The sequence below is a fragment of the Myxocyprinus asiaticus genome, chromosome 2, assembly GCF_019703515.2.
Source record: "Myxocyprinus asiaticus isolate MX2 ecotype Aquarium Trade chromosome 2, UBuf_Myxa_2, whole genome shotgun sequence".
Classification (NCBI taxonomy): Eukaryota; Metazoa; Chordata; class Actinopteri; order Cypriniformes; family Catostomidae; genus Myxocyprinus; species Myxocyprinus asiaticus.
In genome coordinates, this window is record NC_059345.1 from 12111802 (window position 1) to 12135764 (window position 23963).

The 23963-nt window shown below is 41.0% G+C and overlaps 1 protein-coding gene across 1 annotated transcript; it reads right to left on the reverse strand.

Moving 5' to 3' along the window:
* Positions 1-3455: 3455 nt before the first annotated feature.
* On the reverse strand, positions 3456-23620 carry LOC127455714 (excitatory amino acid transporter 3-like). The gene is made up of 12 exons (XM_051723784.1): positions 23354-23620; positions 18703-18843; positions 18033-18125; positions 17804-17918; positions 17239-17281; positions 17029-17133; positions 16711-16895; positions 15143-15250; positions 14428-14550; positions 12319-12513; positions 6469-6603; positions 3456-5978 (listed from the first exon to the last, which is right to left on the reverse strand). Exons 1-12 carry the CDS (start codon positions 23451-23453, stop codon positions 5738-5740), a joined length of 1584 nt encoding a protein of 527 aa, XP_051579744.1. The 5' UTR covers positions 23454-23620; the 3' UTR covers positions 3456-5737.
* Between the last annotated feature and the right edge of the window lie 343 nt (positions 23621-23963).

Here is a 23963-nt window from a genome sequence, read left to right on the forward strand (position 1 = left end):
CCACACTTTGTTTTAGCTAGGGTGACCATATTCTGGTTTTCCAAAAAGAGGACACCTTTTTTTTTTTTTTGCCATAATAGTGTTCAAAACAGTGTTACTATGAATGCAAACTTTAATACATTGAAAAAGACACTCTATTAGCATAACATAAATATATATAAATAAATAAACATTTCCAACATTCTTTTGAATGTCCATGCACTAAAATAAAATATTTGATGCCATGAGTGTACCTTCATTTACTATTACTATTATTTTGAATGGCCATGGAAAATGAAGCAATGTGACAATTTTACCTGGTCGCAAAAAGTAGTCCGTTAATTTACTTGATGAACTTTCACCTTTTGCTGACCCTTTATGCTTTGCACAGCTAATGTGTGCTTCTAAATCACTTGCACCTTTATTAGCAACTGACACATAAGTGCCAGCTTTACATGTCATACATTCTGCTTCCCACGGATCTCGACCTGGACGAAAGCATGGGAATTTTTTGTGCATATCCTCTGTAAATTTGCACTTTCGTTTGGGCATTGTTTCCACTCAGCTGTCATTTGCTGCTACTGTCAAGCAACTGTTTGATGCCGAACACAACAGCGCTTCGCGCATTCGTGGAGAGATTGACAGGCAGGAATTTGGCCAATAGTTGCTGCAAGCCTCTTATAATCGACCAATTGGTGTGCGAGAAAGCGGGACTTACAAAGAGGGGTTAAAGCAATGCAAATATGCGCACACACACAATGAAGTATTAGACCAGATGCGCATCATAATGCAACTAAAGCTGAATCCCAGACATTTTCACAAATTTAGAAATCCCGGCTGGATGCTTTTTTAAGGTCCGAAAAAGAGGACATATGGTCACCCTAGTTTTAGCCCTGTTTCAGCACTGGAGAGTCAAATATAATATACAGTCTCAAAGTTTGTAGTAAAACAGTCATAACCGTGTAATTTTAATTATGCTACCTTATCTGTCAGCATGATGTCCGTGAATAACGTTCAGTCCCTTTGTACCTTACCTCATTGTTTTGGTCAATGTTCGCTCTCTCGCGTCCCTATGGATTGTGTGCACGAGCACGAGCAACAGGTAGCTGGCTGCAGTTCACTTAATGACCACAGATGTCATTAATAACAAGGGTTACTGAATCTTACATACTTCACCTTTAAGTCACATCACAACAAAATTAACACACAACACAGCGAAATTAAGCCACAACACAAATAAATTAAATTATTGGAAAATCAGATGTGATCTAGGAGCTTTATACAGCTTTATATTGTGCTTGCCATTGAATAGATGTTAATAGATGGGAATAGATGGTATATCCCTCACAGCCTCGTTGTCGTTCCCTTTAAAAATCAAAGATGGCGCTACCGTGAATAAGGGCTAGGGGTTTACTGAAAGCGATGAGCTTGTGGCACCTGCAGCGATGCAGCTGTACGCACGGTGCGCAATGTACGTAGCATGAGTGCTCCGACTTTTTCCTCCAAATATTTCAGCTATCATGACTAGTGGAAGCACTACTATATCTGTAGGCTGTTTTGAATCACAACAAGCGATACCCGATGAATCACAAATGAATCATTCTTTTGAGTTGGTTCTTTTTAGTGATTCGGCGATTGGCCAAACGGGTCAGCAAAACAGTCTGAATCGATTGGTGATTCAGTTCGATTCGTTCAGACTGCTCACTCACTCACTGAATCTTTTGGAGCTAGATAAAGTGGATATTTACCTACAATTGATTAGAGAGACGTCAACTAGAGCTGTGTACAGAGATGGTCAGTAAAGTGCTTAGGTGTGATATACAAAAACAAGATTGAGAGAAATTATAAGGGGTGTTGTTTTTTTACAGCTCTCTTTTGGGCTCTCCTAATGTGTGGGAGGAAGTTCAAGAATGCCTTCAAAGCCTTGTAATATCACCCAAAGCAGTTCATAGACTATGTGAGCACCAGTCAAATACACGCACTACTGTTTTAACTGATTAACAGCTATGGAATACTGCACTGATTGTGCCATCCTTTGTTGTTGGTGCCAGGGTGCCACTGACAAAGGTCTATTTTGGAGCACTCCTGCCCATTATAAATGGTATGTACTTTATATAATGCTAACCCAGTGCTACTGTCAGAACATTTTATCATCATATACTCACCCTCATATTGTTTGAAACCTGTATGATGTTTATTTCCTCCGTGGAACAGAGATGTTTTGCATTCACTGAAAAAAAGATGCACTGAAAGTGAATGGTGACTGAGGCTAACATTCTGCCTAACATCTCCTTTTGTGTTCCATATGGGTTTGGAATGACATAAGGGTGAGTAAATGATGACAGAATTTTCAGTTTTGGGCTAATTATTTCTTTGAAGGGGTCATGAAATGGAGAATAAAATTGTCCTTGATATTTAGACATATAAGATGTAACTGTACTATAAAAACATACTGTAAATTTCAGAACTCAAAACTTCCTCCCCAGTCTAAAAAGAGCATTTATAGCTACCACCATGCTACATCTCATTTTGAAATCTGCGTGTTCGTGACATCATGAGACATTGCTCATTTGTGTTTACAAAGCCCACATCATGCATCATCGCACCCTTGGCCCTGCCCACTAGCCCACAGTTCAAGAGAGCAGGAGAGACAGGCCTAGTGTGGCCTAACTATTCCTGAACACCAAAGGGGACCCATCTGGACTATTTTGAATTATTTGTGTATATAGACATGCACTAGACAGATGTCTTTGACTGTTGTCATGTATTTTGCAGTGCTTTTTAAAAGATGCAGTGTCAAGTTACAACTCGGAACAGGAGACACCATTTTCTGTCATTCAGCTGCTCGGCCTCTTGTTGTTTTGAGCACAAACTTGTCCTGGACGCATTCTTTTGCACATCTGCGTTATTTTTAATTGTATGTAAACACGCACTCTTTGACCGTTTTGATGCATTTCCAGCGATGTGTGTGCATCATTTCACCTTGCTTTGGACTATGTATGTGTGTTTTTTTCAGCTCATGTCGTCGTGGATCACTTGTGAACCAGGCCTAACATGATTCAAGCTTTGCAAAAGAACTGTTATTGAAGGATGGGGCAGTTAAAAACACTTGGTACTTACAATGAAGTGCATGTAAACTTCTGACCCACTGGGAATGTTATGAAAGAAATAAAAGCTGAAATAAATCATTCTCTCTACTATTATTCTGACATTTCACATTCTTAAAGTAAAGTAGTGATCCTAACTGACCTAAGACAGGGAATGTTTTCTATGATTAAATGTCAGGAATTGTGAAAAACTGAGTTTAAATATATTTGGCTAAGGTGTATGTAAACTTCTGACTTCAACTGTATTTACCAAAAGAATATACTTTATAAAGATACAGATAGCTTTTGATACCTTTTTACTATATTGCCCTTACTTGTGATGTAAAGAACCAAAAAATAGGTATTTTTGAGAATGCATAATTTTTCTGGTGTTGACATGTTTGTCTTTATTATTTTGTGGATGGACATACAGTACTTGTTGAATCATACAGTATAACTAGTTTGACTGCACTATAAATACAGTGTACATCCTGTTTCAGAACTCCAAACACAGACCATTAATGCTTCACATTGATACTTTTCTCTAATTTCTGATTTAACATAAAATATTAAAGAAATGAAATAACATGAAAGAAATGTAAAAGTGACTCAATGGCATAAATTTGGCACTGACTTTTAAATGTAATAGTTATGCGATTCATAAAAAAATAAAATAAAATCAGTGGCTTACTAAAGAAACTATTAAGGCTTGCCACCTTCAATGTTAATGACAAAATAATGTATTTTTATGATGAAAAAGAGTACCAAAGATTTGATTTTCATGTTAAAGGCCATTTCTGTACTCCTTTTCAAATTGCTTCATGCAATATTTCGTTTTAATTTTAAAAGTTTGTATAAAAATGTTCCTTTCTTATCGACACATTCAGTTTGGCGCAGATTTGAAATGAAAGACACACAAAGCTCATAAACATTTGGCTTTCAATAGCAAGTGCAAATGCAGAAACTTTAAAGTCAGCGTCTTTTTGTGTTATAATTGCATTGTCTGGCTGGAAACATGCTCTTTATTACAATGCATAATGTACACTAAACTGCAAAGTTTCTTTCAAATCAATGGATGCACAGAGCTCGTTTTCATGCACACATATACAAAAATCTGAACTTCATCTACTGCTTAAAAGCAATTAAGTAACTGGTTAGTATGAAATCAAAGGAAACAACTGCAGTTAATAACACATTATAATATAAAATGCCTTTGCATAAATTATGGCAACATGTGAAAGGCATTTATTTTATTTACTCACCCATCCTGTTGCCCCCAACCCGTAAGCTGTTATTTTCAAGAGCATTTTTTAAAGAAGCTTCATGCATCTCTTTTCAAACAACAGTTGATAGTGACAGTTCATAGTTTTCCCAAAAAGGCATAATAAAAGCCCTATAAAAGTAGTCTATAAAATAAATAAATAAAGAGTAATAATTTGAGTAATCTTCAACAAAATTAAAAAACACCAAATATTTTAAGTTTTATTTATTTAATTTAGTTACAAATTACACAATTCAATTTAATGGAATCTTGTAAAGAAACTGAAATGCATGAATCTTATAAACAGGCTCAAATATTTTTGTAGTGAATAACAAATGCACTGTAATCTAAGTCTTCTGAAGCCATTCGATAGCTTTATGTGAGGAACAACCAAAATTTAAAGGAATATTCCAGGTTCAATACAAGTTAAGCTCAAATGACAGTATTTGTGGCATAATGTTGATTTTCACAAAAACATTTTTTGACGTCCCTTCTTTTCTTTAAAAAAGCAAAAATCTGTGTTACAGTGAGGCACTTACAATGGAAGTGAATGGGGGCCAATCTGTAAACATTAAAATACTCACAGTTTCAAAAGTTTCATAAACATAAACATTTTAGTGTGATAAAATAGCTTTTCTGTGTAAAGTTACACCCAATTTTATAACTTCGTTGCCATGACGATGTAATGTCAACAAACTCTAAAACCCTAAAATTACTGTAAAAATGATGATTTAAACAACTTTACAGCTCAAATAATACATGAGTTTTAACAGAATAATTAATGAAAGTGCTTTAAAAAAATTATAAGCTTCACATTTCTGCCTTTAAACCCTCCAAATATTGGGCCCATTCACTTCCACTGTAAGTGCCTCACTATAACACAGATTTTTGCTTTTTTAATAAAAAAAAAGGGACAAGTCAAAATAAATGTTTGTGGTTATCAACATTATGCCACAAATGCTGTCGATTGAGCTTAACTTGTATTGAACCCGGAATATTCCTTTAAGTAATCATTCACTGAAAATCTTCTTGCCTGCTGAAGTGTTGAAATCTCATTAGTTCACTGAAAAAAACAAAACAAAAAAACAGCATACAGGTTTGGACTGACATGATGGTGAGTAAATAATGAAAGAATTGTAATTTCTGGGTGAACTACTTCTGAACAGTGGAAGCACAGTTGTTTTCTTATTTCCTTGTTATTTTTTCTCTCTGTCTAGCGCACACATTGATATAAGTAGAAGGGCACAGTTATAGCAAGAATGAAGGAAGGAGAACAGCAAGGACAGGTATTGCTAATGTCTGCACTCAATCAAGTCCTCTGAAATGAGTTTCCCTCGTTGTCATGGCACTGATTTTATGAATGGCTCCAACCTCTCTGAACCCTTCTTTTAGTGATGGCACATTTTCACCTTTAAAACTGTGAGGTTTCAGTGAAGGAAATGGCATCACTCTTGTCAATGGTGAATCCACCATTAACGTACGATTTCTTCTCACACTCTTCGTCATCCAATGTAGTCTCTAGGGCAAAGGGGTTGGCTGCATCTACGTCTGAAGTGAGGTCCATCCTCTCCAGCTCTCGCTTTGACAGTTTCTGGACTATTCCAGCACCATAGGCATCTCCCAGGACGTTAATCATGGTACGGAAGCGATCGCTGATTTGAAAGTTTTTGAGAATGGAGTAACAATATTCAATATTTGAACTATTGCGTCATGTGTAGTGAACCATTTCATTTTAAATTACTGATACTATTTAAATTATGCCTCAGTTAACAAAAAGTCAATCTGTTTTAAATGCAGTCAGATTTGGTTATATATAAGCTGATATACAGTGGGGTTCAAAACTGTAATTTGTTGTGCAAAACCTGATGATCCATATTATCCCAACATGATAAAGGAAATCTGACCTTTTGTACAAAGTTAACATGGTCAATTTCACAAATGTGCTTTTTTGATTAGTAACCCATAAAAACGACATAATCTTAAATATTTCATTTTACGTCAAAATATGTCAAATTTAAAACATTCCATTTATTTTCAGGCTTAAAAAATATTCTGAATCCAAGATTTTCATTTTGTACCCCACTGTATGTCAAAAAATTCTTTTGTATCTGGGACTTTGGACATGGAAAGAGAGAAACTTACAGAAGCCAATCAACTGCAACGATGAGGGTGACATCACTGGCAGGAAGCCCCACGGCTGTGAGTACTATCACCATGGTTACCAGCCCAGCATTTGGAACTCCTGCAGCACCAATGCTGGCTACTGTTGCTGTGATACTACAGAATAAGCCAAACCAAAAACCAAACCAAAACATACCAAACAAAAAAACCAAACAAAACAAACCAAACAAAAAACAAACAAAACCAACACAAACCAAAACCAAACCAAACAAAAACATCCTGGTTACTTTCGTAACCTCCGTTCCCTGATGGAGGGAACGAGACGTTGTGTCGATGTAGTGACACGAGGGGTCACTCTTGGGAGCCCCAAACACCTCTGCTTTTTTTTAAAAAGGCCAATGAGAATTGGCGAGTGGAATTTGCATGCCACTCCCCCGGACATATGGGTATAAAAGGAGCTGGTATGCAACCACTCATTCAGGTTTTGTGCTGAGGAGCCGAGACCAGGCCATTTCAGCGGGTAGTTCAGCGTAGTGGCAAGAGGGACACAACGTCTCATTCCCTCCATCAGGGAACAGAGGTTACAAAAGTAACCAGGATTCCCTATCTGTTACTCACTCGACGCTGTGTTGATTTAGTGACACTAGGGGTCCCTATACAAAATGCCACAACTAGCTGAACTGTGTTGCGTGAACTGGCGGTGTGTGACGGGCAGACTGCTGTGTGTCTCATAGCCAGTGCACCAGGCCATCACATAACCTCCCCCAATGCTCTTATGAGTGTCGAACGGTCCATCAGGAACAAGTCGACTGCCCAACTATAGGGACAGGCTAGCCCAGCTAAGGCCTCTTTTCCCTCTCTTTTCTCCCCAAAAATAGTGGAATTTGTTAACTAACTGGGAGCCATAAGTGTCTGCGTTGGGGGGTGTCCCTCCCAAGGGGAAGACACTGCGGAGACCACACCCCGCCCAAAAAGAGGGGGTATTTTGAGTGGAATACATCACATGGTCTTACCGAGTCTTGTCGGAAGTATGTCATGTGGAGAGTTCCCATGGTAGGTCCTACCCAAAGGGGGAGGAGTTTCTACAAAGCATGGCGACCGGGGGCAGAGGGGCCTCTGCCCAAGGAAGACGCAGTTTGCCGTCAGGGAAACAATTTTGCGGAAGATATCACATGGGGTCGCCTTTGGGGAACCAGCACATGTGGAGCACCTACCTCAGTACAGGGGCTCATTAGCCGGTCAGCGAGTTTCTCTGCAAAAAAAAAAGAGGAAAGTCATCTAGGGATCACAGTCTGTGAACACGACTGGGAGTCAAGAGTGCACGTCTTCCCCTCATGGGAGGGGAAAGGCGCTATGCGCAAGCGGTACACCTGGCCAGTTGTCCCGAAACTTACCTGTTCGTGCTCAACCCGGATATTGTAGAACCTCGCAAAGGTGTTGGGTGTTGCCCAGCCCGCTGCTCTGCAGATGTCTGCCAAAGACATCCTCCTGGTGGAGTGGGCTCGTAACCCCGCAGGGGGTGGCACATCCTGAGCCTGATATGCCATCGTAATGGCGTCGATGACCCAGTGGGCAATCCTCTGTTTGGAGACAGCACTTCATTTCCGCTGTCCACCAAAGCAACAAAGAGCTGCTCGGAGCTTCTAAGGCTCTGCGTGCGTTCCAAATAGATGCGTAAAGCTTGCACCGGACACAGCAACGCCAATGCTGGGTCTGCCTCCTCCTGGGGCAGTGCTTGAAGGTTCACCACCTGATCCCTAAAAGGAGTCGTGGGAACCTTGGGCACATAGCCCAGTCGGGGTCTCAGTATCATGTGAGAGTAACCCAGACCGAACTCCAGGCACGATTCGCTGACAGAGAACACCTGCAGGTCTCCTACCCTTTTGATGGAAGTGAGCGCAGTCAGGAGGGCAGTCTTCAAAGAGAGTGCCTTAATCTTAGCTGACTCCAAGGGCTCAAAGGGAGCTCCCTGTAGACCCCGAAGGATTATGGAGAGGTCCCATGAGGGGACGAGGCGCGGTCTGGAGGGATTCAACCTCCTAGCCCCTCTCAGGAACCTGATGATCAAGTCGTGCTTCCCCAAATGTCGCGAGGAGCGTAAGATCCGAGAACCACGTCTGGGTGGGCCAGTAGGGTGCTACTAGGATGACCTGCTATCCACATCTATACCGAGGGGTGCCTCGGTCAGGGCATACCAGAGTGGGCAGTGGGAGGATTCCCAGGAAGCAAATAGGTCTACCTGTGCTTGACTGAATCGACTCCAAATCAGCTGGACTACCTGAGGGTGGAGTCTCCATTCTCCCCTGAGGGTAACCTGATGTGACAGCACATCCGCTGCGGTGTTGATGTCGCCCGGGATGTGAGTGGCTCATAGCGACCTGAGGCGCTGCTGACTCCAGAGGAGGAGACGGCAGGCAAGTTGTGACATGCAATGGGAGCATAGACCACCTTGGTGGTTGATGTACGCTACCGATGCTGTGTTGTCCATCCGGACCAACACGTGCTTGCCCTGGATTACCGACCAAAACCTCCACAGGGTGAGCAGTACTGCCAACAACTCTAGGCATTTGATGTGCCAACGCAGCTGCAGGCCAGTCCAGGAGCCGGCGGCTGTGTGCCCGTTGCATATGCCGCCCCAGCCCGTCTTGGAGTTGTCTGTTGTAACCACGACACACCTTGAGACCCATGACTCCTTCTAGGGGAACCCCTGCCTGTAGAAATGCAAGGTCGGTCCACAGGCTGAAGAGGCGGGCGACAGATCGGCGTGATGGACACGTGATGTGTTCCACGGCACCATGCCCATCTCGGGACTCGAGTCTGAAGCCAGTGCTGAAGCGGTCTCATATGCATCAACCCGAGCGGTGTGGCTGCCGCTGAGGATGCCATATACCCCAGGAGCCTCTGAAAAAGTGCACGCTCCTTTGTGAGGCGCACTGTCATCAAGACTCCAGACCGAGAAAAGAGATGTTCTGAACTGGGGAGAGCTTACTCTTTTCCCAGTTGACCCAAAGTCCCAGTCGGCTGAGGTGCTGAAGCACGAGGTCCCTATGTGCGCACAGCAACTCTTGAGAGTGAGCCTGGATTAGCCAGTCGTCGAGATAGTTGAGGATGTGGATGCCCACTTCCCTTAGCAGAGGAAGGGCAGCCTCTGCGACCTTCGTGAAGACGCGAGGGGACAGGGACAGGCCGAAGGGGAGGATGTTGTACTGGTACGCCTGGCCTTCGAAGGCAAACCGCAGGAAGGGTCTGTGTCGAGGTAAGACCGAGACGTGAAAGTATGTGTCCTTCAGGTCTACCGCCGCGAACCAATCTTGATGCCGGACGCTCGCTAGAATGCGTTTTTGCATCAGCATCTTGAAATGGAGCCTGTGAAAAGCCCGGTTCAGTACTCGCAGGTCCAGGATTGGTCGTAACCCACCGCCTTTCTTCGGTACGAAGAAGTAAGGGCTGTAGAACCCTTTCTTCATCTCGGCTGGAGGGACAGGCTTTATCGCGTCCTTGCCCAGAAGGGTAGCGATCTCTGCACGCAAGGTAGCGGTGTTCTCACCCTTCACCGAGGTGAAGCGGACACCTCTGAACCTGGGCGGGCACATGGTGAACTGAATTGCGTTGCTGAGTCGGACGGTCTGGGTCAGCCAACACGACGGGTTGGAAAGCGTGAGCCATGCATCCAAACTCCGGGCGAGGGAGACCAAGGGAATGATCATGTCGAATGTACTGGCGGGTGGGGCCTCGTGGCGGGGCGGCGCTCGAGGTGCCACATCGAGGGGATTCAAGCCCCGTGGCCGTGCTGAGTCCAGAAACATAGAAGCACTTACCTGGCTCCTGCCACCCACCATAAGATTGGCCGAGGTGGGGGGAGGAGAAGTCTCGTCCCCATAGTCAACAGGACCCAATCCCGTGTGGGCGTGTTTGTGCCACAGCTGGGAGCACAGGGGCGGGGGGACCGCTGCTGGGGTGCCATACCTGCAAAGATGGGACAGTTGACAGTGGTCATGACAATGGCTGTGCACTCCGAACATGTGACCCAGGGAACAAGAAAACCGCTCTTTTGTTGAGTTTTTGGGTACCGCAGCCTCTTGGACATGCGGCGAAATTTTATGAAAACGAAACAAAAGATTCTCCTCCCGGCCCTCCACCGGGGGATGGAGTGGTCTGCTCACAAGCTCTGGAGAATCGGGTCTCCTTGCCCCTGGGTCACCCGTCTCAGGGGTGCTTCGAAGCCTTCCTCAGGTTCTTGGCGTCCGGCCGTGAGACGGGTGGCGTCTGCTTCCTGCGCTGGGCTCCATGCCGGGGCCTGGTCACAGGGGTGGGCTGCGGCAGAGCCGGTGTTGTAGTTGTAGGAGGACACCCTTGGCGACGAGCAGACGGGGTGCGGGGTCTTGAGCCGTGCTGGGGCAGGATGTGCTGTATGGCCTCCATCTGCTGCTTCACCACCATGAACTGCTGGGCAAAGTCCTCGACGGTGTCGCCGAATAGGCCAACCTGGGAGATGGGAGCATCAAGGAACCGTGCCTTGTCAGCCTCGCGCATCTCAACCAAGTTGAGCCAAACGTGGTGCTCCTGGACCACCAGAGTGGACATCGCCTGCCCGAGAGTCCGCGCCCTGACCTTTGTCGCCCGGAGAGCGAGGTCGGTCACCGAGCGCAGTTCCTGCATCAATCCTGGGTCAGAACTACCCTCGTGCAGTTCTTTTAGTGCCTTGGCTTGGTGTACTTGCAGGAGAGCCATGGCGTGCAGGGCTGAGGCGGCTTGTCCAGCGGCACCGTAGGCTCTAGACGTCAGGGACGACGTAAATCTACAGGCCCTGGACGGGAGTTTTGGGCGCCCACACCAGATGGCGGCGCTCTGCAGACACAGGTGCACTGCGAGCGCCTTATCCACCTGGGTGATCACCAAATACCCCCTTGCCGCTCTGCCATCGAGGGTAGCGAGAGTGGGGGAGCTGAAAGACCGGGACCGGGCAGTAAAAGGTGCCTCCTACGATCTTGTCAGCTCCTCATGCACTTCCGGGGCAAGCGACCGTGCTGGGGAATGGGAGGTCCGTGGGGGGATACCCGGTGGAAGTGGTCCCATTGAGGTCCCCAAATCGCCCCCAGTGCTAACCGGCATGGCCTCATACCCGTAGGTAGAAGGGCCGAGGCGGGGAGCCACTGGGGTGGCTTGCTTTCTTACGAATGCAAGCTGCGACCGCAACGTTGCCATGGTCATGTTCTCGCAGTGAGGAAAAGACCCATCCACAAACGATGTCTCCACGTGGGCAGCGCCCAGACATGAAAGACAGCGATCATGGCCATCAGAAGCGGAGAGATATCGACCGTAACCAGGAATAACACACAGACGGAAAGGCATCTTTAAAAAGACATTCCGTGTGTGCCGCTCTTTTAGAAAGAAAATATACTCTTTTTTTTAGAATATACTCTTTTAGTTGTTTCTGCCGAAGCGCCCAGGGCATTCTCTGCAAACCACAGATGCAGAGGGGGAGAAGCCACTGAAATGCGCCGTAAAATCCAGCAGAGAGAGGTGAATGAACTCGGCAGATGAATTCAGCTCAATGAATAGAACCGCTCGGCTCCGAAGAGAAAATCTGAATGAGTGGTTGCATACCAGCTCCTTTTATACCCATATGTCCGGGGGAGTGGCATGCAAATTCCACTCGCCAATTCTCATTGGCTTTTTTCAAAAAAGCAGAGGTGTTTGGGGCTCCCAAGAGTGACCCCTAGTGTCACTACATCGACACAACGTCGAGTGAGTGACAGATAGGGAACAATGATTTAAGCCTCATTGCTTTATTCAAGGACTGTGCATGTTTTTCAAAAAGCCACTTAACTGTATTAGAAACTCCTTATTAAAGTCTTACATCCCACCTACCTAATGGTAACAATCTGCCCAGCATCCAGGTCATAGTTGTTTAACTGGGCTATGAATATGGCAGCAACAGCTTCATAGAGGGCAGTACCATCCATGTTGATGGTGGCACCAACCGGAAGGACAAACCGGGTGATACGCTTGTCAATCCTATTGTTCTCCTCTGCACATCGGAAGGTGACTGGCAGGGTAGCTGAGCTGATATAGTAAAAACATTTATTGTAAAAGGCATTATATGGTTACACAGTCCCAATTCTTTGACTATTGTGAATTTGAAAATGTCAGTTGTTTACACACACACACACACACACACACACACACACACACACACACACACACACACACACACATGTTGGTGTGGCTATCCTTATGAGGACTGTCCATAGGCATAATAATTTTTATACTGTACGAACTATAGATTCTATCCCCTAACCATAACCCTACCTCTAAACCTAACCCTCACAAAAAACGTTCTGTATTTTTACATTTTCAAAAAAACATAGTTTAAAAAAATTTCTTCGTAAACCACCCAAACTTGTACACACACACACGCACACATACATACATACACACAACTGGAAAGACATAGCATAGTGTCCCAACTATAAACATCTTAAAGGAATAGTTCACCCAAAAATGAAAATTCTCTCATCATTTACTCACCCTAATGCCATCCCAGATGTGTATGACTTTCTTTCTTCTGCTAAACACAAACAAATATTTTTAGAAGAATATTTCAGCTCTGTAGGTCCATACAATGCAAGTGAATGGTGACCAAAACTTTGAAGCTCCAAAAAGCGCATAATGGCAGCATAAAAGTAATCCATAAGACTCCAGTGGTTTAATCCATGTCTTCTGAAGCTATCCAATCGATTTTGGGTGAGAACAGACCATAATGTAACTCCTTTTTCACTGTTCATCTTGCCATCTCAGTCTCTTGGAACGATCATGATTTCAAGCTTGATTACACTTCCTAGTGCTTGACGCATGCTCAGAGAGTGCATGCGCTAGGAAGTGTAATCAAGCTTGAAATCATGATCGCCAAGAAGGCTGCTAATGTGAAGATTTATAGTGAAAAAGGAGTTACATTTTGGTCTGTTCTCACCCAAACCCAATTGGATCGCTTCACATTTATGCTGCTTTTTAGGAGCTTCAAAGTTTTGGTCACCATTCACTTGCATTGTATGGACCTACAGATCTGAAATATTCTTCTAAACTCTTCATTTGTGTTTTGCAGAAGAAGAAAAGTCGTACACATCTGGGATGGCTTGAAGGTGAGTAAATGATGAGAGAATTTTCACTTTTGGGTGAACTATTTCTTTAAAAATGTTGACCAAACACAGCATTAAAGTCAAACCTTTTTTTCTGTACATTTAGCGGAATCAGTAATTTGTTGCTACACTGTATCTGTCATTTAAATCGTTTTCATTTGTTAAAGTTTCCTTTAAATTTAATTATTTTATTTATCAGATTTATTTGTTATTTTTACACTTACAACATTTTGACCTTTATTAAGTTTATTACGCTGTTTAACTCTGTTATGAAAAATCATAGTGATCATTTTTTATACAGAAACAATATTGATCCTGATACAAAGTACAAGAACATTGACTGTAAATAATGATGTGTGGGGCAACAATATTTTCTAGTTAAGGCCATTATTAGCCATTCTTTACAAACAAAGTTAAACTTATAATGTGTGATTATAAGGCAAATTTTATGAATTCAAAACTGTGACAGGGTTGAAATAGAATTTTAGGGTTAGGCTTAGGGCTAGGAAGTTAGTGAGAATTTCTAACCCTAACCTTAATTTCAACAGTAACTATTTTAAATGAAATGATTAAAAAAAGAAAAGAAAATCTGATATAAGACAGAAATGGCACTGTTTCTTGAGAATGACTCATTTATTACCCTCATGTGATAAATCTAACATCAAGAGTTTAGACAGACCAATTTAGACAGACCAATGAAATTTTAAATTTTAGTTCAAGTCTGTGGAGGACTCCCTCCTTAATTTTGCTGCTTGGTGATGTGAGATTGCACTATAATTGATCTGATTCATCAAGATTTATTTTGCCCCTTGTTCAAAAACTTGCAGATTCTTATGCTCACCTTGAGGAAATCATGAGTGCTGTCACCAGGGCCTGTGCCATCCCCAAAGTAAAGGTGTATGGATTCTTCCTCACAAAGACAAAGTAGATAAGGGGGAGGAATATGATGGAATGGATGGCAAGTCTGTGGAGGCACAGGGGAAATAATTTTAAAACAAAACATTTGTCTGCAGAGTGCAGAAAGTAGTGCATTATCATATGATCAGAATTAACATTAGAATAAAGAGACTTCCTTATAATATTTTTATTTTATTTTTATATATATATATTTTTTTACAATAAAGATACACATTTATTCAAATATAGCTTTCATTTAGGTGGGGAATCTACACAATTTTTACCAAGGGCATTTGGATTTATGTCCTCTCTAGTCTCAAGAGCTAAACAATTTTCTTTATGACTCAGCAATGTGTAACCCAAACTTGTCGTTTCGGTCTATTCCACATAATTGCAAATTATATTTGTTTAACTGCAGCAATAGAAAAGACTGACTGATGCTTGGTCGGCTAATAGCACTCAAGATAGTGGACATTTGAAGTTTATGAAATGCATTATAACTACATCTGCAGCTTGAGCAGATTTAAATGTCCTTGGCCCTTATCTGTGTGTGGACAGAGTTGTTATTAAACTGTATCTAAACAGTAAACGGCTAGCCTAACAGCAGTAGTAAATCAGCTCCACTGGGGATCAACAAGGGAACATTAAAGATCCTTCACCCGCTGAGCACTGTGACCATGTACAGGCCCATCTTCTTGAAGATTTCCCAGTCTTCCACCTCAATGATCTTGGCAGCAATCAGGAACAAGATGCCGATAGGCATGTAACTGCAAAATAAAATTCATAAAGTATCATTCAATTCATAATCAAAATGACTCAAAACCCCAAGCAACATCACACCTCAGGGATTTTCACAGTAAAACAGCTTTTTATTTAACCCTTTAAGCTCGGATCGGCCTGCCGGCGAAAATAATTATGATAATAATTATAATAATTATACATTTTAATCATCAAAATATTAATAACTACAGTCTGACCAACACAAAATAGTGTTGTCAAGACATAACGTGCTATCTGGCTAAAACACGTTAACTATCCTGGATCAGATGACTTCATAGGAAATGTTGTCCAGCATCATGGAACACTAAACCAGTTGTATTAGGCTTCAGATCGCTGCAACTGGAGGTGGAAGTCATCCAAATATGGGCAGAGAGGATCGTTCACTCAAATTTCATATGGCCACCAGGAAATGGCGCCAAGTACATGGCAATAATCAATAATGGCTTAAATGACAGAATGGAACTGAATGAGATCTCATTACACATGCCTGCATGCCTTGGAGAGAGAGCATACCTTCAGTCATTATTGTATTTGCATGTGTAATTAATTCTTATGTACAATTATTATGTTTTATTTGTTTGGAGAGGCTTTTGGCACTAGTCTAATTTATTTTTGTAATGCGATATCTCTAGATTGCTTTGTTGTATCAACACAAAATTTTACACATTCACAGGTGAGATGATTGGAAACAAAACAAAAGCAGTTTTCCTGAGCTAGCTTATTTATACCCAGAGATATATAATGTCAAATCAGAAAAATGAGAAACATTTGTAATTTTTGGATCAAGTTTTTTGTGATTTTTCAGCAGTTTCTTAGGCTGATATTCTCAGAATTTATCATAATCTATATCATTTAAAAGTGTGAAAAGTTTTCTTTAAAATGATACAGAAAATACTGAAACAGGAAATCTTTAAAAACACCTTCAGAGCTTAAAGTGTTAATATATATATATATATATAAAATTGAAACTTTGCATCTCCTTACAATTTGTCAACTGCACAACTATAAAGAAGATTAAATTAATGGGAAGGCTGCACATTTAACGGAATAAATAATTAATGTATAACTAATGATGAAAATAGTAGATTACACTATTCCATTTGGGACTACTCCCATTGCGAATTTAATTTAATTTAATTTAATTACAATGGACCTTAATTTTATTTAATTATTTTTAAATGTATATTATTTATTTTATTATTTGTTCATTTTTATTTTTCTCTTTTCTATTTAAAGAAGTTTGTTTTCAATGGTGCTATATAACAAGAGCAATAAAGTGATTCAGGAAGACAGCTTGTTTAGGATGTGTAGCCTACATGAAGGTTGTGTCATGCGGTTGTCTCACACAAAATAAGTATTTTAAGGTAAATTCTATTTATCGACATCAATAATCGTGACTGCATGATTCAGGTTTCTGCCAGCATGTTTATAACATGTCAGGACTAACCACATAATAATTTGAACGAGTCTCATGGTGGCCTCATTCAGAGCATCAAAGAACTCCAGAAGGATGCATCCTCTTTCTCCCATCTTGCCGATGACCAGACCGAATGTAACACAGAATACGATGAGACCAAGAACATTAATCCCGTCTGAATACATTCCAACGATCTTGTAGTCCTTGGTCAAATTCTACAACATAAAGAGGGCACAAATTAATGCTTTCAACAGGTAAACTATGTCAGATAAGTCCCCTCGTGTTTATAACAATGACAATGTACCACACATGTCTTTGTCTGAAAAACATGATCTGTCTTTGTCTCACCTGTGCAACAGTTGTAATAATTGTAGTCAAAGGTGGAAATGTAGCTGTAACAGTTGTGTTTTTGTTGGTTTTCAGAGGTTCGATCTCTTTGCGCTGCGTCTTATACTGAAAGACACATAGTACTTATTCCTACAAAATATTATATAAGCAATTTTTAAAGCAATGGCTTAATGTCTTTATGTTTTAAGAAAAAAAAACTGTATCTTTTACCTGCTGAAAACAGGCTTGCACAAGATTTTCAGGAAACATATTCCTTTTGTAAAATGAGAACAACAAATCTTTTAAATGCATAATACAGATAATTTTCCATATCCCATGCTGTTTTGCTGTTTTGTATTATTATTATGTAATATTTAAGATACAATTGCCCCAAAAAGTATTTGGACACTTAAACCACAAATACAAATGTATGAATGTTGTTGCATCAGATGATGCTATATATTTTCTAACTTTCTATCAATTTTTCCATTTACTCAAGGAAAGGTCAAAGGTCATTTTTAATGTATGAATGAATACCATTCCCCTCAAGTTAACACCGGTGTTCTAGTAGAGTATCCACAGGTGTAGATCAACACATTAACTATAAAGTCTGCATGTGCTATTATTCTTTAAAATGAATGATGTACTTCATTTGATATTTTGATATCTAATGCAACAATATTTATACATTCTGAGTTTCCCTTAAGTATTCAAACACTTTCTGGGACCACTTTGTAATCCATTATGTAATATCTCTTTCTTACAACAATGGTAAACCAAGGGCTGCAATTTGTACCTAACAAGGTCCAGCAAGGTGTCCACGGTGGTCACATTTGGACTGTTTCCGGCTCTCTCAATATTCTCCACATTCTGAGAGACCCCAGGTTTAATAGTCATCACAAGAACGATTCCTTGTGAGCATGACAGCTTTGTTAGACTATCAAAAATGCCATTTGAAATACAATTTGTCTGTAAGTTTATTGATATTAAGTTTATTGAACAGTGTGCATGTGTCTGTGACTCACCGAGAATGACAGCAATGACTGTAGTGGAGAGGTAATAAATGACTGCACGTAGACCAATCCTCCCTGATACCTCCGAGTCCAAAGCCGCCACTCCTTCAAATGCAAGGACATCAGTTAGCACTATACTCATGTACACAATCCAGATAGCAGACTTGACCCACTTAATAATGTCAACAAAGAATGATAAACAATTTTTATATATATATATATATATATATATATATATATATATATATATATATACACCTATAAGCCAAAATACTATGACCATCTGACTAATATGCTGTTGGTCCTAAGCTTGCTGCCAAAACAGTGCGACCCACCGAGGCATGGACTCTACAAGACCCCTGAAGGTGTCCTGTTGTATCTGGCACCAAGACATTAGCAGCAGATCATTCAAGTCCTGTATGTAAGTTGCGAGGTGGAGTTTGTGGTTTGTCCCTCCTTGGACCACCTTCGGTAGGTACTCACCACTGCTGACCGGGAGCACACCACAAGCCTTGCTGTTTCAGATATGCTCTGACCCAGTTGTCTGGCCATAAACATTTGGCCCCTTGTCAAAGTCGCTCAGATCTTTACTCCTGCCCATTTCTCCGGCATTCAACACATTGACTACGAAATATATATATATATAATGGTCAGTATCACAAATGTGAAAAATAAAAGAGACCTGTTATCATGCTGGAGACGATGAGAGGCAGGATGACTAGCTTTAGCATTCTCATCAGGATCTCTCCTGGGAAGCCAAAGTACTGCTTCTCAAGCTGGGACAGAGAGGCATAGTCCCGTACCACTACTCCAAGTCCAATTCCTGTAAAAGGATAGATTCATAGAGAGAAAGTTAGAAAGCATATCAAACTGATTGTAAAGAAGCTCTTAGGTGCATCTGATCTACATCAAGGCAAATCAACCCAACAATAAATCATCCAACAATATCTCAACATCACAAATAAATGACTTTATATTAATTTGTGATTTTCTTTTGGCACAAATAACTTCAATGAATTTATTGTCAAAGTATTTTATGTTCAGTACAAGATGTGCTCAATTAGCTGCAGCTGATACACTGGTGTATCTGGTGTAAGGTATTTCAGACACATTTATCATTTTAACTTTCGATCAATCTCATTCCATCCTTTTAAAGCCTTCCAGTGAGCCTAATTAAGGCTGTGGGACTGCAATGCAGGTAGAGAAAGTACCTTCACATTCATTTGTTTGTGCCAAATCTCCATTTTCATTTGCCAATCCATGGAAATGTTGATGTCAAGTTGCTGTTATTTTGTCATTCTTGTTATGGCCTAGTCTATCTAGCTTTAAAGGGGTTATAACATGCCTTTTTTAAATTCTTTTTTTTGTGTTCCTAGATGTTCACTTATTATATTAGAAAAGTTGTTTGCACAAAAAACAGTAAAATATTAGTAAAACATGATCATTTTTCACCCTCATTCCACCCTCTGTCAGTAATGCTCTGTTTTGGTGCTGCTTCTCCTTTAAGACTTGACAGTAAACACCCACTGTTATGATTGTCTCTCTCAGATGCAAATTTCTACCACAGTGTGACATCACAATGCGGAGGAAGTAAAGAACGAGTCATTTTGGCAGCTTGGTTACAACAAATGTTATTTTTGCAGTGAGGAGGAAGTTTTGAGTTTTGAAACTTACCGTATGTTTTTAAAGTACAATGACCTCTTATATGTCAAAGGATCAAGGTAAATTTGATTCCTCATGTCATGACCCCTTTAAGTTTCCAACTAATTGTAAAACTACAGTAAATTTCTAGCTATATATAATTAAATCAATTCCAAATAGAGACTCTGAAAAAGAGTCATTGACTTCAAGTGTTGGTGCACTTTATCATGTGATTATATAATTATTATTAATTATGGTATTACATTAAGATTATGACTAAGATACTGACTAGTATTATCATGATACTTTTTATTCTTCTTCTTTGATCCCTAGCTGGCGACATGCCAGGGTTGCCTCCAGAGTTCGTATGCTGCTGTGGTTGCCGCTGGACTTAGAAATTAATTCATAATGCCTTTGCATGCTTGTCGATCCATGGGGATGGCCTCGGCGTCATAGGGGTTGATTCACTAGTATTTCAAGTCTTCTTCGATTTGCTTGTACCAGGTCTTCTTTGGCGCAGATCTTTGCGCCAGAGAAGCTGATATGTTATCCGGTTGGTGTACATTCGGCAGACGTGCCTGAACCACTTCAGCCATCTCGATTGAATCGCCTCTTCAGTTGTTGGTTGTTTATCACATCCTGTACAGATGGTCTCATTTCGATGTCGGTCCCGAAGGGGAATTCCCAGGATCTGCCGCAAGCATCGCATTTGGAAGACTTCGAGTTTGTTCAGGTCTGACATGAGCAGGGTCCACGTTTCTGAGCATAGAAGAATTGGCAGAATCAGTGTCCGGAAAGATGATTTTAGTCTTGATGGAGATATGGTTCTTTTTCCATAGGCACCACTTGAGCTACGCGAATGCCGCTGTTGCCTGACCGATTCTACTATGGACTTCAGCTGCAGCTGCCACTTTCCTCTTCTGGACTAAGGATCCCAAGTATTTGAATTCTTGCACTTGTTCGATTTGGACTCCATCGAGGTGAAAGTTGGCCCGTGATCCATCCGTTGTCAGGACTTTGGTTTTGTCTGAATTAGATTTTTGTCTGAATTTAGATTTTAGATCCCGATTGTCGCCTTTCTTCAGAATTGGCACAATAATGGCCTTCTTCCATGTTGATGGAATGCATTCTGAGTGCCAAATCAGTTGTAGGAGCATGTGAAGCCGATTTAACAAGATGCATCCTTTCCATTCTTCAGTGATTTTATGGCATTTCTCACTTCGTCAACAGTTGGCTCGCCATCGAAGAGTGTATTCTCAGGTGGGTCGATGGGTGTTGGCTCTGCTATCGATCCGTGCAGTGGATCATGGTTGAGTAGCTCTTGGAAGGACTCCTTCCATCGCCGTAGATACTCGCTTGGTGAGCTAACGAAGATTCCATCCATCTTCTTTATGTTGTCATTTGTTGATTTGCTTCATCCACTCAACCTCTTGAGGGTCTGGTACAGGACTCGATATTCATGCCTGAATGTTGCTTCCTCGAGGTCGGCTGCTAACTTATTTCAATAGGCTTCTCGTTCGGCCTTCATCTTCTTTCGAACTTCTCTGCACAGCTGTCGGTATTGCTCAAAGTTGATGTGTTTGACTTGCTTCCGCTCTCGCAACAAATCCAAGCACTCATCCGAGATCCACGGTTGTGTCCGGCGGCGGATAGGCGGGCATAGAGGGATGGCACAATCTAGGATCGCTGATGTTATTTGCTTTTCTTCTTCATCCACGACGTCCAGCTGATCGAGTGCTGCAAATTTTATTCGACAGGGCAATCAGAAATTCTTGTTTCGTTTCTGGATCCTTTCGTTGCATCAATTATGATTGATTATGACCAAATGATGATTAAGACTAAGCAAATAAAGGGTGTTGTAAAACATTGCAAGGATGGCTTACTTGACCTGCCTTGTTTTAATGTAAATGTGAATGCACCTAAAGTTATGTATATGTAGTTATGTTATGTAGCCTATATACAGTATATACAGTATGTCCTAATATATGGAGGGACAAATTACTCCAAATTAAATAATATATTATGAATGGCTTCTTTTAAATTTTAGAGTTACAGTTAATGGCACGTCACAACGCAGTGGGTGTCATCTTTTTAATTTTTTTTTTTTTTGTTTGTTTTTTTTGGTCTTTCTGGTCAGTGAGTTAAGGTGCTTTTTTTTTCACACTACAACAACGGCTTGGAACAATAAGAGATTTTTGTTTACTCTTGCAGATGAAGTTGCCAACCAAAATGTTGACAATGACTCAATTTTCATCCATATAGAAAATGCAAGGGAAATGTTGGCGGAAATAAATGCTGTATCATTTATGTAACAATAAACGCTGTAACAATAATGATATTAATATTGGCTTAGGTGTGTGGACCAATTTTAACAGCGTTGAGCAGTATGTTTGACTAGAAATTGTAAGACATTATGTTGATTCTGTGAGAGAAGGTCATTATGGAGGACGTACTGTCGGTGGCCGTAACCAGCTTGTACTTGTACTCATGCTCAAATGAAAAATCATCCCAAAATTAATACTTCTAAAATGAAAATGAACTACAAGAAACAGATATCAATTTATCTAATGATTTAATATGAAATTTAATTAATTATTCAATTTCATTATTTGACAGTTTTTTTTATTTTATTTCATTATGGATTCAATGATTTATTTAAATGTTTAAATAATGATTTAATTTTGAGTAATTTGGCCCTCCACTGCACAAACAAAAAAACACACTGCAAAAATACTGTTAGCCTCTTTTATTGTAATATACGTATTTAACAGTACTCAGGGCGGAGTGCTTGTTTGAAAATATAAAAATAAAATAATTGTTATGCGAAATTATTATGCACCATCATTACAATCAAAACAGTTTTATTCGTAAATATAGTGAATAATCTATGAACAAGTTTTCCAGGTTTTTTGTAAATGAGATGGCTGGTGGAGTTCAGGGCACCCACTTGTTTGTGTGGGTGCCTCATGCCGCCCCCTTCAAGATACTGCCCTGGGCGGCTGCCCATGTCGCCTATGCCTAAATTCGCCACTGCACACACACACACACACACACACACACACACACACACTCCTGATCCGGGTCAATGCATTCATTCATCACATTAATTCATGAACACGCCTGCAGAAAATGTGCAGCTAAATGAAACTAAATCAAGCATTGTTACTGATGGTATTGTCCTTGTCTGACTGCGGTTAACACATCAATGTAAGTCCAAACCAAAGACATGTGATGCTTGGAATTACAGCAATAAAGCAGTAGCTGTGGATACATAATTAACGGCTTAAAGAGGAGGACAGCTTGCGCGATAAAGCGGTACAGCCTAAAAGCAAAATACCGTGTAAGGGGCCGTTCATACCGAACGTTTAGCGTGCATCTGTGCTGTTTTACAATTGTTTTTGTAAACATGCGCTAGACGGACGTCTTTGACAGTTGAGCCGCGTTTTTTAAACGCTGTGTCAAGTTAAGAAGTACTGTTAAAACGCGTCTGGAGACGCGTTCTGCGTCTATTCGTCTCACGCAGGAGAGCTGCGTTTTAGACCCGTCTCGAAGTACCTGCGTTCTATTTCAATCGTTGCGCTGCGTCTAGCTTTTATAACGCAAGAACGCATTCGGTCTGAGATATGTGGCCATACACAGTACAAATCAAGGACACTATTGACATAAAAACAAAGATGCACTAATGATCTTACCCAGTATTACCGAGGCGATTGTTGCTATGAGAACCCAGTTCCTCTTCAGCAAGCCCTTCACATCCCTTCCTCTCCGCTCTTTTTTCCTCAGCATTTCCATGATGGAGAAGCACACGGGCTTTATTGGAATGCGAAGGAATACCGAGGTACAAGAGTTTCCTTTTCCTCCGATCACATACACAAATGAACGATTACAAATATAAGGCAGCAGCAGCAGCAGCAGCAGGTTTAAAGTGAAGCTGTTGGGAGGGGTGTGATGTGATGTGAACGCTGCCTTTCTTCTAAATGTCTGTGTGCAAGTGTCTCTGTCCAGCACTGTCCTCTTTTGATAACCTTTGCTCAGTTATTTAATGCAACATGACCTGTGATGTGATTTCCTTTCATTTTATATTGCCTCCCTGGAGAGTAAATGGGAATTGTTGTGACTGTGAGGTATAAAACAATTCGAAATTAGAATGCAAGAAATATATTTCGAATTGTTTTATACCTCACAGTCACAACAATTCCCATTTATATAAAAATATATAATCAGATAATCATTATATTGTTATAATGCCTAATAAATTGTATCTTTAACAATAGTTAAAATAAATAGTTAAATTAGGTTAGA